The sequence below is a fragment of the Ailuropoda melanoleuca genome, chromosome 7 (genome assembly GCF_002007445.2).
Source record: "Ailuropoda melanoleuca isolate Jingjing chromosome 7, ASM200744v2, whole genome shotgun sequence".
NCBI classification, from domain to species: Eukaryota; Metazoa; Chordata; class Mammalia; order Carnivora; family Ursidae; genus Ailuropoda; species Ailuropoda melanoleuca.
The window spans coordinates 26,936,647-26,953,681 of NC_048224.1; the positions used below are offsets into that span (position 1 = coordinate 26,936,647).

General features: G+C 46.1%; 1 protein-coding gene across 4 annotated transcripts in view; it reads right to left on the reverse strand.

Moving 5' to 3' along the window:
- FBXO10 (F-box protein 10) overlaps window positions 1–17,035 on the reverse strand; it is a 51,379-nt gene that overhangs the window by 17,908 nt on the left and 16,436 nt on the right. For all 4 annotated transcript variants that reach the window (XM_034664132.1, XM_034664130.1, XM_002914942.4 and 1 more), the window contains 2 exons: window positions 7,852–8,442; window positions 4,012–4,845 (listed from right to left, as the gene is read on the reverse strand). In XM_034664132.1, coding sequence (XP_034520023.1) covers window positions 4,012–4,845; window positions 7,852–8,436 — 1,419 coding nt within the window. In that variant the 5' untranslated portion in view covers window positions 8,437–8,442. The remainder of the gene's footprint in view (window positions 1–4,011; window positions 4,846–7,851; window positions 8,443–17,035) is intronic.

Sequence of the window (17,035 nt, forward strand, 5' to 3'; positions counted from 1 at the left end):
CTTGTCCATTCTGAATCTTTCCTGGGTGTACGATCCATGGGTGGAAAAACCACTGGTACTCCAAACTACGGGACAATTACAAGTATTGGTACAAGGAAGCTTCCTTTAAACAAGGTACCACAACCCAGCACACAGCTTATTTAAGGGGATGTATTGCCACTTACATTTTCTTTCCCTATTTAATAAGCATATTAAAAATTCAGAATATATTTGTATTATTTTAAGCAGCTATGTATTAATAGTAAAAATATATTACGTTAGGATAAACGATATATTACACTAAAGTAAAAGTCTGGGAGAGAGAAAGTAGAACAGAAGTACAGGTTCAAGGAGAAGCCTTCTGTTTAGGATAGAGGAAGTTGGTAAGAGCATTCATTGCTCCCACGCTTTCAAGAATAGAATCAGAAAATACACAACAACACAGACTCTTTGTTGAACCCATCAGAGAACTGAGGTGGCAGGACAACCAACGAGCCTGAAATCCAAGGAAAACAGGTACTTCCCAAGAGACGAGATGCGAGCACGTGCTTGCCTGACAGATGCAGGTGCCTCACGAACCTGTAAGAATCCAGCTACGAGTTTTAGCAAACTGTTAATGGCCAAGGGTGAACTAGTGTGAGGGTGCGGAAACTCTGGGAGCAGGTGTGTCTTCACTTCTCCATGGTCCTCGCTAGGCACTCACGGGGAAAGACTGGGGACAGCCTCCCTCATGGCGCAGGCATGGGGCAAAGCTAGCACAGCCACTGTGGGAAAAGCACTAAGCCCCTCTTGGAGTTTTCGTCCCAACTTTCCGGCCAAACAAGCCTGACACAGCTGGCGGAAGGGCAGCAAACTGTGTCACTCTCAAGGAAGGGAAAGAAAAAACCCCACCTTGGGCCCTGATCATTAGAGCCCCCTCTTGCTGGGGGTGAGGCAGGACCACTGGAAAGGACCTACCTCCAAGACCCACAGACAGAGCACCTACCTAAGACTAAGGACAAACCGGTACACGACAGAAACCCTAGCACCAGGGCAGCGCCACGCTGAAAGCTGCCTGCTGCTGGGAGGGCCAGGCCGTGGAGACAGCCCTCTCTGAGGAGCAGAGCAAAGCCTACGGGCAAACCAGCAGAAGGTAAAGAACATGAAGCCTAAAGTATTTGGAGGATAATGATAACAAAACCCAAACCAGCTCCATCCTCACTAGATTGACCCAAAACCTGGTCCTCTAAAGGCCTGGCAAAAGAAGAGGTATGCCCATCTCCCATCTCCCCACATAAATGCGATTGACCTCAGTCTCTATACAAGATACACGAAACAGCAAGAAAAACATCAGTTTTCTTTGTGGAGCCCGAAGCAACTGGGGTTGTTCTGCCGGCCCTACTCTTCTAGGGATGTTCTAGAGGGCAGGGACGGGGGGCTTCCGTCTGGCCACCGGATCAAGGCTTTGCTCCTGGGCATGGGACCGGCTCAGCAGCCCGGCACCCCCGCCCACAGCTCCCTGTATGAATGTCACTCAGCATATGGTTGTACCTGATGCTGGGTACTCATGAGATACATGGATTTTTTTTTTTAAGTCAAAAATCCTGAATATCAGTTTCTTAGGTTCCTTGCTAGACACTTACTAAGGATTTATAGGCTGCACGATTCCTGCCCAAAGCCCCTGGGGGCAATAGCTTAAAAGGGCTACAAGTAAGGCTGCGTAACTTTCCATTTCTCCTTTTAGATGACTCCCAACTCACTGCTCCAAGTCGGCCTGGCAGGGCACATTTCTCCCCAAAGCTTCAGACCCAGGTAACCAGATGGCATCTCTGCTAGATGTTGGAAATGCCCCAAACTCAGCATCTCTGTTTCCACACCCTAACCTCCCGTGTTCCTGCTGTTGCCTCTGCCACTCAGGCCAGAAACCCAGGCCTCACGCCTTTGACTGCTCCCTCCTAAAGTCCTCCCTTCTACCTTTCCAGAATGCCCTGTCCCCTCTTCTCCATCTCCGGACCACAATTTTCCACTGCCCATTACTAATCTTGCTCCCAGTCTTGTTCCCCTCCATTCCATTCCCCAGATAGCTGGCGGATGAGCTTTCCAAATACAGATCTGACCACAGTTCTCCCTGCTTTAAATGTCAGAGTTTCCCTTGCTTTCACGGCAAACTCCAATCTCTGTGGCAAGACCTCCGTGCCGCAGCTAGCTGACTTCTGCTGACTCCCTGGTCTCCTGTCGCAGACCTCAGCTCATGCTCTGGCTGCTTGAATTATTCCTAACTCCCTGAAAGTGTGGTGTCCCTTCTTACATCTGGCCTTCAAGCACACTTCCGCTGTCTCACAGCTTCACCCTGCCAGCTCCTGTTCCTCCTGGGCAACTCAGCCCCAGGCACTGCTCCTCCAGGAAACCTTTCCTGGAGGCTGGGCTCCTGTGCCACGCACAGCACCTCTATCACAGCACCTCTCACAGCGGACTGTTATAGAGTTTTTTTTTTTTTTTTAAAGATTTTATTTATTTATTCGACAGAGATAGAGACAGCCAGCGAGAGAGGGAACACAAGCAGGGGGAGTGGGAGAGGAAGAAGCAGGCTCATAGCAGAGGAGCCTGATGTGGGGCTCGATCCCATAACACCGGGATCACGCCCTGAGCCAAAGGCAGAAGCTTAACCGCTGTGCCACCCAGGCGCCCCTGTTATAGAGCTTTTAAAAAAATAAGCAAAAAAATATCTGTTGAGCACTTGCTCTGTGCCACTTTATATGTATGACCTTAGTTGATCCTTATCATATCTTGGAGGCAGAGAGTATCGTTAGTCTGAAGGACACATAGCTAATAAGGGGCAGAGTCAGAATTTGACTCAGAAGCCACACTCCTAATAACTATGCAAGAGGGAAGACCCTCCTGGGGGCTCAGCCAGATCCTTTCATCGTGGTACCTGAGAGCAAAACTATCACCCATCCTTTTGATCTGACCATTATCTTTTATTCCCTATATAGTAGTCTGATGTTCTTTCAGGGAACACCACCTAAAATCCTCTTTGGAAATGGGCTGGCAAAATGCAATTAAATGTGATTGTTTAACCATTCTAGCAGCCTGCAGAGATCTGCAAGACTCACATATGACACGTGTACGATGCCCTTCAGCTTACTAGGTGCTCTGCCAATATTGAGGCATTGGATCCTCACAAACCCCAGTGAGAGATGTACGGCAGGGATGCTTAGTTGCATTTTATAGAAGAGGACGGTAACAATGTGGTGAGTCAGTGCAGAGGTAAGACTCAAACCCAGGAGCTACGCCACACTTTCTTCCGAAAGGCTGTGGCTTTCCTTTCAGAAGCCTTTCTTGTGCTCAGCGGTTTGCAGGATCTGTGGACTGTCCTGCGGCGCCCCGAAGAGCCTGCAGGGTCATGACGGCATCAGTGGCAGGACGGACTGCTCTAGCATGAAGTATCAATGTCTCTCAAAGGGGCTTTCCAGGCCCGGGGCGAGGTGAGCCCTGCCTCATTTTCAACCACTCCACTATCCTCAGCACACAGCCTCACACCCAGGCCCCAGCACAGAACATTCTGGCCGCCTGTAATGCCCTCACTCTGCACCCTTTCACTACACCTTTCCTTGGCTGTCCTCTACTCATCCTACACAGCTTAGACCCCTTTTCTGGGAAGCCTTCTCCAGTTTGGATCAAAGCCAGTGATCACGTGTCCCTCAATTTTCTCTCACCCAGGCTAAAGAGCCCTTGTTCCTTCTACTAAGACTTGGGGACATGTTTGAGAAGTAGCATGACATAGTGAAAGGTGGTGGAAGACCTGGGTTCTAGTCCCAGGTCTGCCACTAACTTGCTGTGTGACCCTGAGAGTGTCACATTTCCCCTCTGAGCCTGTAAAATGAGAAGAATAGTTTCTCTCTGTACACATCAGATGACGGACATAAGGCAAGGGTGTGTTGTAAGCTGAAAAGATGATTAAAAAAAATGCAAAACAGCCCCATTAATCAAAATCATGTTACTAATGACCCAATAAGGCCTCTTGGGTCTGCGGAGTAAACTTTACGACAGCACCTTGCTATTATGTATACACCGCACTGCATAAGTCAGGTTCCGGAAGATGTTTCCTTCCATCTTGGCTCGGCCATAGGAGCAAACGAAGACACCTCCCTTCCCGTCCCGGAAGAGGCACTTGCGGATGAGGCAGCCCTGCACAGAGCTGGCCAGTGCCATGGCCTCCTTGTCCTTTTGCAGCTCCTGCTGCAGTGAGTTCAGCACTAGGCAGCTGGGCAGCTGAATGGATGCTCCTGGAAGTGGTGGGCCAAGAAAGGAGCCCCCCAGTACAGGGCGTGGGCCCTGCACTTGGTAGGACAATCTGTACGTGAGCTGGTCCTCGTCCTCATCCTCACCACTAGGACTCAGGCCTCCATCACTGCTGTCTGGGGTCTGTGCCACCCTTTCCCCATCACTGCCCACCTCTGCCTCCTGTGAGCCAGCCTTGGAGCCTGGCTTTGGGGAGGTAGAAGCTGGGCTGGTAGGGCTTTGGCTGCCCTCAATGACAATGTCACAGGTCCTTGGGCTCCAAGCCTGGTCCCTACTCTCCAGGTCTAGGGACATTAGAGAGTCCGAGTCCTCTGTGGGGAGAACACTGGGTGAAGACTTGATAAGCCCTAGAAGATACTTGTAGGCCCAGTTCTTGTCTGCAGATGGGTGGCCCTCAACAGTCACAGAGTTGTTTTCACTGCCCACAAATTCACAGTTTTCCAGGACACACAGGGGCACATTGTGCAGGAAAACATGGGTGTTTTTGAAGGTGCAAAACTTCACTTGGCAGGTGCCTGGGCCATGGACCTGGATGTGGCCATTCTCAAAGTTGCAGTTGTCAAACTGGACATGACCCGATGTTGTCTGAGAAACAGAAAAGAGAAAGTGGTTGATACAGGGATAAGAATTGTTTTGCTAGTCAGTACTCTAACTGCTCTTTAAGGAGGGTGGAGCTTGGAGAGGCCATTTGTCCTGCTGATCCTGTTCTCCTCCTCCCCAAAGGGCATGTGTCAGCCCCCCGCACAAGAACAGGAAGCTGCTCTGCAGCAGAGGGAGGATAATTTGGAGTTGCCTGCCTTTCCCTCCTTCCAGTCCCAGAGAGACTGGAAATGGATAAAGGCCAAAAAGTTCACACTCTGCAACAGGGTCCTTCCTAAAGACCTCAAATCTCAAAGTAAATTCTCCCAATACTCAATTAGTGTCTAGTGAGAACATGAACTTTGAGGGGTGAAGATGAGGAAGAGTGAGGAAGCTGGATGCTCACAGGGATGCTGGGTGAGATGGTGTCAACACAGTAACACAAGAGGTGAACCACCAGAGCAAGCATCACTCCAGGATGATCAGGAATGACAGGGAGGGCCTTGGACTTTTATAAACCCAAGAATTGGCTGGGATTTGATCACAACTTTACTGTGACCCCTGAAGGGTGAGGGAGTCCCAGCTCGGTATCTCGGTTACACGAAGAAAGTGTGAGATAGTGAGGTGTCTCACTAGGTTTCACCCCTTCAGCACACCTCTTTACCATCCTCTCTCAGCCCTGCAGCACCCCATAGAACACCAGCTTGGCATCTGAACTCAGGACAGAGCCAGGCAGAAGCTGACAGAAGACAGGCCAGGAGGGGCTGAGCCCTGGCTGGGCTGCAACAGGCAGTTGCGGAGGCCCAGCTACAGGTTCTGGGAAAGAGTCCAGCCTGTGTGACAACGTGTGTGTGTGTGTGTGTGTGTGTGTGTGCGTGTGTGTGTGCGCGTCACAGCAAAGGGCAGCAGGCTGTGTTGCTAAAGAGGGGGACAAGGTATGCTGCCATGGCCAGGCAGTACTGAGCAGGAGTTATGATGGGCTCTGGAGTCGGACTGCACGGGATAACTTCCAGCTCTGCCTCTTTCAAGTGTGTTACTTTGGATAGGACTTCATCTCTCCAAGGCTCTTTGTATCCAACAGGGGGCTTGCCAGCTACCAAAGCACAAGGTAGAGAGCCAGGTACAAAGTTGGCACCCACTAAAAATCAGCTCCCATTACCTGGGGCCAGGGACACAAAGAACAGAGACTCCTCTGGGGTGGGGAAGTGCTGAATCCCACACACCACTCACCTGAGCCCCTTAGCTCCTAGGCCTGGCTGAGAAGCCCAGCTACTCTACATTCCTGAAAAAGAACTGTTTCGAGATTTCACATTAAATTCCATCAGACGGATTTGAACCATAAAATGAGGAAGTGTATCATGATCCCACTGAGTAATCCAGACACATCCGCCCCTGAACAGTTTTTACATTCTCTAGCAGTGAGCACCCTGGAGATTGGCCCAGAACTTACTCACCTTAACCCCTATAAGCTCTTCCCTATGGCTAACTTAATTTTTTCTTGCTGCAATTCAAGTCTATTTCCCTTACTGGGTCCTCCCTGTAGATGAACACCAGCTCTCTGGAGAAGCAAAGCCATTGCTGGGGTTCTGCTCAGAAGTAACTGAAAACCACTGTGAAATCACTCTGGCCTTTGCATTCTACAGGCAAGGTCATCCTAGCCCCTTGTCCTGTTTTCAGTTAAAAGACGATTGCAGATTGATGCTAATATATGCCAGGCCCCACCCCTTGAGCAGATGCTGCACGGGCCGGGGGGGGGGGGCGGTGAGGGGGGAGAGGAGAAGCTGAACCGAACCTATTACTATAAGAGTAAATGTCGTATGAAATGTGAGGGGTCTTGAATCAAACTCTTCTTCTGGGTCTGCAGACAAGCACAGGAGTTGTTCATCAGTCCTTCTGAAACATTCCAGGCCTAAAAAGCAGGCTTTTAAGTTTCCAAGGAATCCAGCACAATGTAATTTCAAAAGTACTTAGAAATTGAGTTCTAGCCTAATTATCCACCTGAGGAAGTTACTTAGCATCTCTGAGCTTTAGTGCCCATAACTGGCAAAATGGGGATAGCATGTCTACTGTCTACTACAAAAGTTTGTTGTGGGGATCAAATGAAGTCACAGATGGAAAGTCACCTAGATTACAAATATAGGCTTTGGATCCTAGCTCTGTCCCTTACTACGTCTGAGGCCTGGGTATGTCACTTAATCTTGCTGAGCCTCAGTTTGCTCATGTATAAAGGGAGATGGCACTACCCCTCTTACTAATGGCTGGAAAGCATACACCAGGCACATGGTAAGTGCACCGTACGTCACTGGTCATATGATGATCATTATAAACCCAAGACACAATGTGTTGTGACTGGTAGTAATAGTGGCAATATAATCATTACTGACTAGGTCTGCAGTCCAGATATTATAATGTTTCTAGGCAATGTAAAGCTGTAGACTCTTCTGCCAGGAGCTACCAATATGTCAATACATACTCTGCTTTGAATACAGCTGTCCTCTGTGTTCCTAGAAGATAAGTGTTGGGCTGGTATTTCATGACCCTCTCCCCAGTCATCCTTGGTAAAAGCCTGACTTTCCCTGACCCTTCTCCACAGGGTGGGGCTAATGTGCTAAAGGTCATTGGTCCTGCAGAGCCTCCCCTGGATTTGGCCGTCTCTGGGCATGGAGTGCTTCCTGCTTCCGGTCACCATGTGGCATACGTTGGACCTGACTTTCCCCTCAGCTACTCCACTTGTGGTGCCAGTTCATCCAGTGTAGAAGGGAAGAAATACAACGCAGTTTGGGTCTTGAGTCCTTGGCTTATTTTTTTTTTATACAGTTTTGCCAGGAATAAAGCAGAATATTGGTCATTACTGATCCCTTATCCATTTCTCAACTGGTGCAGAACTCAGAGGAGTGTATTACAGGAACAATGACAAAACCCTCAATTCCAACAAAAAAGGGGTTACAAACCCACTGAGAAGAGGTCCAAGTCAGGACCGGAGAGGCCACCCATCTGGATGTGGGCACCCACCTTAAACATGAAGGGTGAGAACCAGGCTGGCATGAAGACAAGGTTGCACAGGCGTGTGGTGGAGCAGTGCTGATCGATGCTCGCAAGCAGGGCCACCTCACCCAACTTCCCGTGGCCTATGATCTCCACGGGCACCTTCAGGATGATTTCACCCTGCTCTTCATACACACCTGGAAATAGCACAATTCGGTCATACAGGCTGGCCATGGCCAAGGCACTGCCCAGGCTGTCAAACTCACGGCCTGGCCCTACGCTCAGGGTACGGCGTTCCCTCCTCCGGCGAAATAGAGAAAAGCAGACAGAGGACTCCAAGTCCAGGGCATTCTTGGTCCACGTCTTGGAGGCAAGGTAATGCTGCTTGAAGGCCTCTCTCCAAGACTCAGGCTCCACATCAGGCTGGTTGGGCCAGTTGGGGTGGCGGCATTCGGTGCATCCCAGACATAGCTGTCGCCAGCGGGTGCTGTCGAGACTGAGGATCAGTTCATACCAGGCCCTGCATACCAGGCTGCAGCGGCCCAGGTCGGGCAGGTGCAGGTAGGCTAAAATCATGCGCCACAGCTCCAGGGGGAGGCCGCCAGCCTCCATGGTCACCTGGGAGACAGACACAAAAGAGTTTTTTTGCTGACCCTGCTTACTGCTCTCCCTTCTTGAAATATTCCCTGCCTTCTCCTGACCCCAAGGGTGTGCAAGTGCACAAGGCCCATCATGGGACTCCATCCCCTCAACTAGAATTCTCCTCTGGGGGGCGCCTGGGTGGCACAGCGGTTAAGCGTCTGCCTTCGGCTCAGGGCGTGATCCCGGCGTTATGGGATCGCCCCACATCAGGCTCCTCTGCTATGAGCCTGCTTCTTCCTCTCCCACTCCCCCTGCTTGTGTTCCCTCTCTCGCTTGGCTGTCTCTATCTCTGTCGAATAAATAAAATCTTTAAAAAAAAAAAAAAAAAAGAATTCTCCTCTGGGATTTTTCTACCTGGAGTCAGCAGGGAAGACTCTTTTCTCTTGGTCAGACACTCTACGGGTATGACCCCCGAACTGCTGTCAGCCATGTTCCCCACTTTGTAGTACCAGAGCCAAGCAGAATGAAGAGATGAAAGATAAAAAATGAAAAAAAGAAAGAAAAAAAGTGATCACATGTGTATGTGTCCTGATGGTACTGATTCAAGATTCCTGGAGCTGCCCTGCAATCTTCGGTTCTTTCTTCAGTTCTATGAGGTACCTAATGACCTTCTAATAAATACCCTTCTTTGTTTAAGCTGGTTTGACTTGGGTTTCTACGACTCATCACTGAGATTTTGGACTGGTACGGAGGGAACCCACCCTTGGCTACAGTTCTAGAGCTCTGGATTCCCTAAACTCCCAGGGAAGGGACCTCTATTTCTTCACACTAAGAGGAATAAGACTGAGGCAGTGAGTGTCCATCTGTCTGCCTCTCCTGTTACCAGATCAAATAATTACCACTCTTTTCCCATGTAAGGCAGCCTCAGGAAAGACTGATGCTGGATCAGAGGCTGTGGGTTTTGGTCCTGGCTCTGCTACTGGTTACCAATGCAACCCTACTATCCTAAACACCTACCCTACTGGCTGCCCAGCCATCTGCCCCCTTGCTCTCTGCTCCCCCCCCCCAACAATTTACCCCACATATTTAGAGAAGCAGGGCTCCCTGGTAGCTATGTCTGTAGACCAATACTACCCCAGACCCTTGGCAGCAAAGAGTTGGACTCTGGATGGCTCCAACTGGGCCACTGAGGTCTACAGAGGAATAGGAGTTGCAATTCTAGAATCAGGTTGACTTCCTTCCTGAATGGAAGAGTCTGAATGGCTTCTTCCCTAAGATATAAACTCAGGAAAAGTTGCTGGTAACCATTTTTCTCTGCAGGGGGTTGGCGTGGGCTGGGGCAGAAGAAGTTAGTCTACGTTGAGAGAAGAATGAATAAGAGACAGAAACAGAGAAAAGGGCAGAAACCAGGGGCATCCCAGTTTCTCTGTAGCACTCCAGGTCATGGCTTCAGCCTATGCTCAAAACTCAGCTTTATCTTTGCCTTCTGAATTCTATCAGCCAGCTCTGTACTCCTGTGATAAATTCTTTTTGCTCAAGTTGGCTTCATTGAATTACTGTTATTTATACCTAGCTAAAGCCCTCTCATTTACGACGTCCGTTTCCCCACCTAAAACACAAGGGGACTGTGTTAGATGACCTAGAGCAACTTCCAAGTCTGAAACCCTATAAAGTCTCTAGGCAACTAGAAACTAAAGTTGGAAACAGGGCAGACTTCACAACAGACTGCAATCAAGTTGTTAAACTCTTCAAGGCCTTGGTTTTCCTCTCCATTTTATGGGCATGATGATCATACCTGTCAGCTTTCCGGCCAGGAAGGCTAGAAGCACAGATGTGTGATTATGTCCACAAGAATTCTGAGCTTCATCATAACAGGTCTGGCTTTAACTCTACAGATTGGTATTAGGGCCTGGGTATGTAGGTTTTTCTATAACAACCACCTAGTAAGACTTTACTCAGTCCTTGACAGCACTGAAGAAAAGCTAGGCTCTGGACTGGTAAGCATCACAGAACAAAGGTCGGGTTCCTGGTAGCTGTGACTCCCCCACACGAACACTGCTTTATTCCCAGTGGTCTCCGTGATACCCATGTCTCCTGTTCTTTGCCTCCTTCTTTAGCCATATCTTTTCAGGCTTTTTGAGAGAAAACTGTTCTTCTACTCCTTCTCTAACTATTCTAAGAAGGTAATTATAGCTAGGTGATCACATCCATTCCCTTGGCTTCAACTGTAAAATTCGAATCTCCAGGCCCAATAGTCTCTCTCAAGCTTGCCATACACACTCAATTGCCGGTTGAACATTTCTACTTGGATGTTCCACAGATACTAGAAACTCAGCATTATATCCAAAACTGAACCTCAACTTCTCTATTTCAGGCCATTACAAAATAATTGGGACTAGATTCTCCCTCCTGCCAGGAAAACTATAAAGTTGGACTGACTATATACTTTCAGGCATTGAACAGTAAACTGCACAGGACCATCATTTTTTTTTTTAAAGATTTTATTTATTTATTTGAAAGAGATAGAGACAGCCAGCAAGAGAGGGAACACAAGCAGGGGGAGTGGGAGACGAAGAAGCAGGCTCCCAGGGGAGGAGCCTGATGCGGGGCTCGATCCCACAACGCCGGGGTCACGCCCTGAGCCGAAGGCAGACGCTCAACAGCTGCACCACCCAGGCGCCCCAGGACCATCATCTTTGAGAGAAGGGAAACATAGCAGGGGAGCTTGTGACCGCTCTAGCTTTCATCCGGGGGTACCTTCTCATTGTGGGGTAGGGAGATGGCACCCAAGCAGAATGGCGGTCTCGCTGAGCAGGCAGATCTGAGCTCTGTGATGCTCAAGTGGCTGGACTCTGTGAGGCAGGGTGGGGTGGGTGGGCACTTTCTTGGCTCAGAGCCGGACTGCACATGCACAGGGAATGCTTTCATCGGACTTAGCAGAGATTGCCTGTTATGGGGTAAATGGTGATACTAGAGATCACGCAAATCTGGGAGATAACGGTAGTCCAGCCCAGAACAGACAGTGTTCACACTGAGACTCAGAAAGGATATGCCACAGGAACAGATTCAAATTAGGAGAATAAAAGCAAGCCTGACAGAATCAAAGGGTTCTGCCAGTAACTTAACACTCAAAAAAAAAATAAACAACATAATCTAGATTCCTTCAACATACCAGCCAGACAGTGTGGTATGGGTATAAGGAAAATAGAGTCTAGAAACAGACCAATTTGACAAAATATCAATGCAATTCAATGGATAAACAAAAGCCTTTTCACCAAAAGATGCTGGAAAAACTTGACATTCATATGAAAAAAAAAAAAGAACTTCTGACATATACTATGTACAAAAATTTAAGATGGATTTTAGACCTCAATACAAAAACCAAATCTATAAAGTTTTTAGAAGAAAACATAAGGGACACCTGGGTGGCTCAGTTGGTTAAGCGTCCAACTCTTGGTTTTGGCTTGGGTCATGATCTGGGGATCACAGGATCTAGCCGCACTTAGGACTCTGTGTTCAGCAGGGAGTCTGCTTGAGATTCTCCCTTTCCCTCTGCCCTTCCCTCTCCCCAGGGAGACACACATTTTCTCTCTCTCTCTCTCTAAAATAAATAAATTTTTAAAAAGAAAAGAAAACCTAAGAAAATATGCAACCTCAGGATAGGCAAAGATTTCTGAGAACACTAATCATAAAAGACAAAAATAATAAACCGGTCTCTCAAAATTAAAATTTTCTGCTCATCAAAAGACATCATTGAGAAAATGAAAAGATAAGTGAAAGAATGGGAGTAAATATTTGCACTGTACATACAGGACAAAGGGCTTATATCCAGATTATATCAAGAAATCCTATAGCTCAATAATAAAAACCACTCAACAAAAAATAGGCAAAGGTTTGAACAGAAACCCCACAAAAGAAAAACAGCCAATAAGTTCAAGAGATGTTCAACATCATTACTATTCATTACTTGATTTGTATTAAAACCATGAGATAGATGTGTGTGTCACACTCACTACAATGGCTGAAACGAAAAAACACTGAAAGCATCAAAGCTTCGAGATGTGAAGCAACCAGAACTCATACATTGCTGGTAGGAGCATAAAATACTACAATCACTTTAGAAAGCCATTTATTAGTTTCTTCTGCAGTTAAACACATATCTATGTTATGACCCAGGAATTCCACTCCTAGACATTTACTCAAATAAAAATGTACATGTACACAAAGATTTATATGAGAATGTTTACAGAGACTTTATTCATAATAGCAAAACAAACAAAAAAAAACTGGAAACAACCCATATGTCCATCACCAGAGGAGTAGATAAACAAATTGTGGTGTATTCGTGCAATGTGATACTATTCAGCAGTAAAAGGGGATGAACTGCTAATATATACAATAGACAGGTAAGCCACAAAAATATGTTAAGCAAAGAAACCAGTTGCAAAAGACAACATACTTCAGGATTCTATATAGGTGAAGTTCAAAAACAAAATAATCTATGGTGCTAAAAATCAGAACAGCCCTTGAAGGGGTCGCGTGGAAACTTCAGAAGCGAAGGAAACGTTTACATATTCACTGCCATGTTAGTCACATGGGTGTACGCATCTGAAAAAACTCACTGGATTGCATGCTTCTGTTCTGTGCATTTTATTGTACGTAAACTTTATGTCAAGTTACAAAATAGTGTAGATTATCATCTCTCCAGGCCTGCACTACATGTGCCAGTTAATGAGACCATCATCTTCCACCTTGCCACCCCTGTCAGTAACTAGGGAAACCTCCTTGATTTCTCTTCCGCTCTCTCCCAGATATTCTCTCAAGCCATGGGTTCCTACCTCCTTAAGCACTCTCAAATTAGTCCTTTCCTCTCTCCTCTCTCTGTCACGGAGTTGTTTCCGGCCTCACTGTCTTTAGTTTGGATTACCACAGTAGACTCTCAACTGGTCTCCCTAGAACCAGTCTTGCCTCCTCCATCCAATCCACTTCACATACAGCCACCAAGGGAAGCTTTCTAAAACCTAAATGTGGGCATGCCACTTGTCAGCTTAGAATTCCTCCATGGCGCCCCATGGCGTCCAGCATAAAACCTGTACCAGTGACAGCTCATGAGCTGGTCTATTTTTCTAGTTTCATCACAGTTCTTCCCACCTACCCTTACTCTCCCAACGGCACCTTGCTGGCGGGGCCTTTCTGCATCCTCTCTCCTCAGATATCAAGTGCCTCTTCTGGCCTCCCATAGCTACCAGAGAATAGTTCTAACACAGCCTTTTTACAGTATGAATCAAAACGGAGTACATGGAGCAAACGTATAGTGATTTGTTTTATAAGGCAAACATCCTGTTCACCACCGCCGAAATCAGGAAACACTTTTGTTAGCTACTCTAGAAGCCTCCCCATGAGCCCCATTCCAATCCTCCCCACAAAGGTGAACATATTCCCGATTCTGTAATAATCACTTCCTTAGGTCTTTGGGGTTTTATCCCCTAAGTATGCATCCTTAGATTCAAGAGTTTTACTTTTGTCCTCAGGTTTTTAGCTTGATACGTGTTTGGTTTTCATTCTACCCACAGGGTCCCCTTCCATCCCTCTCTTTTCTTTACAAGTTGCCTGCTGAAGAACCTCAACCATCTGACCAGTTTCTCAGTCTGAATTTTGCTGACTGCATGCTTTCTCACGGGAGAGTTCAACTTGTTGCCCTGTTGTCTGTATTTTCTGCACATTGGCAGCTGGATCCAGAGGCTTGATCAGACTCAGGTGCAATCCCTTTAGCAAGGCTACACGTGGTATTGTATGTTTTCATCAGCAAAGTCCACACGTCTGGCTGTCTCTTATTGATGTTAGTGTCCACTGATGCTCAGTGCCTAGATCCATTAATTCCCTGGAGGTAACAAAATGGTGATAATTCTAACTGTATCATTTGGTTGATTTCTTTGTTGAAGTAATTATATTAGAAGATGCTTCTCTTCAACTACCATTTGGTTACCCAGTTGCACTGTACACTTAGGAAAGGCCTCTTTCATTTCCCAGGTTTCAAGACAATGAGTTGGTTCTGTTATTTTTTGAAGGTAACCAATCTGTGTTTAAAGTATTATGAATTCATGGATTTAAACCTATTTTACAAGTTTCAAGTCTTTGAAACTGCTATTCATACTAAAGCTCAAATTGAGACATCTTTGGCTTCAATTTGGTTCCTCTATCATTTTGACACCACCTCACTAATCTTTGATAGCTTCCTTGCCATGTGGTATGTCAAGATGTTCCTGGCTCACTTTTTACATTTCCTGCCCAGACATGGTATTAGACATTTCTCTGAGAAATAAATTTTTTAAAAAGATTTTGTCAGAGAGAGCAAGAGTGCATGCACAAGCACAAGCAGGGGGAGTGGCAGGCAGAGGAAGAAGCAGGCTCCCCGCTGAGCAAGAAACCCAACGCGAGACTTGATCCTGGGATCTTGGGATTATGACCTGAGCCAAAGGCAGACGCTTAACCAACTGAGCCACCCAGGTGTCCCTCTAAGAAATATATATTTTTAAAATTTATTCGACAGAGATAGAGACAGCCAGTGAGAGAGGGAACACAAGCAGGGGGAGTGGGAGAGGAAGAAGCAGGCTCATAGCAGAGGAGCCTGATGTGGGGCTCGATCCCATAATGCTGGGATCACGCCCTGAGCCGAAGGCAGACGCTTAACCGCTGTGCCACCCAGGCGCCCCAGAAATATTTTTAATTGAAATTTTTATTGAGGTAATTGTAGATAATTGTAGGTTCATATGCAGTTAAAAGAAATAATACAGAGAAATCTCCTGTATACTTTTTCAGTGTTCCCCAGTGGTAACATTTTGCAAAACTATAATCACATCCAGCATAGTGACATTCATACGATCTACCACCTTATTTGGATTTCTCCAGTTTTACTTGGACTCATTTTTGTGTCTGTTTGTCTTACGTTCTATACAATTTATCACCTGTGTAGGTTCGGGTATCCACTACCAGAGTCAAGACACTGAAAAGTTCCGACACCACAAGATCCCTCATGTTACTCTTTCATAGTCACACCTACCGTCCCAATGCTTCTTCCCAGTTCTTAATCCCTGACAACCATTAATCTGTCTTCCGTTTCGAAAATGGTGTCACTTCAAAGATGTCATATAAATGGAATTATACAGTACACCTAACCTCTTGGGATTGGCTTTTTTTCACTCAGCATCACTCCTTGGAGATCCATTCAAGTTGCGTGCATCACTAGCTCTTTCCCTTACAATGCTGAGGTGGACTCCACGGCACGGGCATGCACACCACGTGCAGCTGCAGAATCTTGACGAAGGTATTCCCACATGTAATTCCAACTCGTTATCAAAAATAGAATATTACTACCACCCCAGAATATTCCCTCATGACTTTTCTGTCAATTCCTACCCCAAATCCTAAGGGGCAAACACTGTTGTGACTTTTCCACCATGGACTAGCTTGTCTGTTCTAGAATTTCATATAAATGGAAACAGGCAGTATGTATTCTTTTGTGTTAAGGCTTCTTTCACTTAGTATAACATTTTTGAGATTCATCCCTTTTTATTGCTGAGTAGTTATTTCATTGTATAATATAATGATATATCGCAGTTTTAAAAAATCAATTCACCTGCAAACAGAAGACTGAACTGTTTCCAGTTTGGGGCTATCATGAATAATGCTGCTGTGAATATTCTCACACAAAAAATTCTTATACAAATCTTGAGTAAATACTTACAAGTGGAATTGCTGGGTCTTTTTTCCAAGCAAGTTGCACCATCTTACACTCTCACCAAGAATGTATAAGAAATACCATTGCTCTACAATTTCACTACCACTTGTTGTTGCTCTTTCTAGTTCTATCATTCTGGTGGGTATGCGATGGCATCTCATTTGGGTTTTAATTTTCACTTCCCTCATGACTAACGATGTTGAACACTTTTTCGTGTGTTTAATGCCATTCATGTATCTCCTTTCAGGGGGTGTGTTCACATCTTCTACTTTTTTTTATTGGGTTGCCTTTTTATTATTCAATTATAGGACTTTTTAATATATCCTTTGCCAGATATATGTTCTGTGAACATTTTCTCCCAGTCTGTAGCTTATCTTTTCATTTTCTTGATGGTGTCTTTTGATGAGAAGTTTTAAATTTTGATGAAGTCTAACTCACCTTTTTCAAATGACTGATCCCTTTTAACTGAGAAAGCTTTGCTAATTCCCATGTCATGAAGATATTTTATTTTCTTCTAAAAGCTTTGTGGTTTTAACTTTTATATTTTGACCTATGATCCATCATAAATTAATTTTTGTTATGGTAGAGGCAGTGGTTGAAACTAATTTTTTTGTGTGAGTGTTCAGTTAGTCCAGCACCACTTGTTGAAAAGAACCTCCTCTCCCCAGTTGGGTTGCTCTGCTGCCTTTATCAAAAATCACATGACAGTAGAGTGGGTCTATTTCTAGGCTGTTTCTGTCTCACGGATCTATTTGTTAATCCTTATGCTAGTACCTCACTAGCAATACATTCCTGACACTTTTCCTTTCCTTTTATGAATTGTGCTTCTGGTGTCAAGTCAGAGGTAAAGAACTCTTTACCTCGTTCTGGATCCTGAAGATTTTCTCCTAT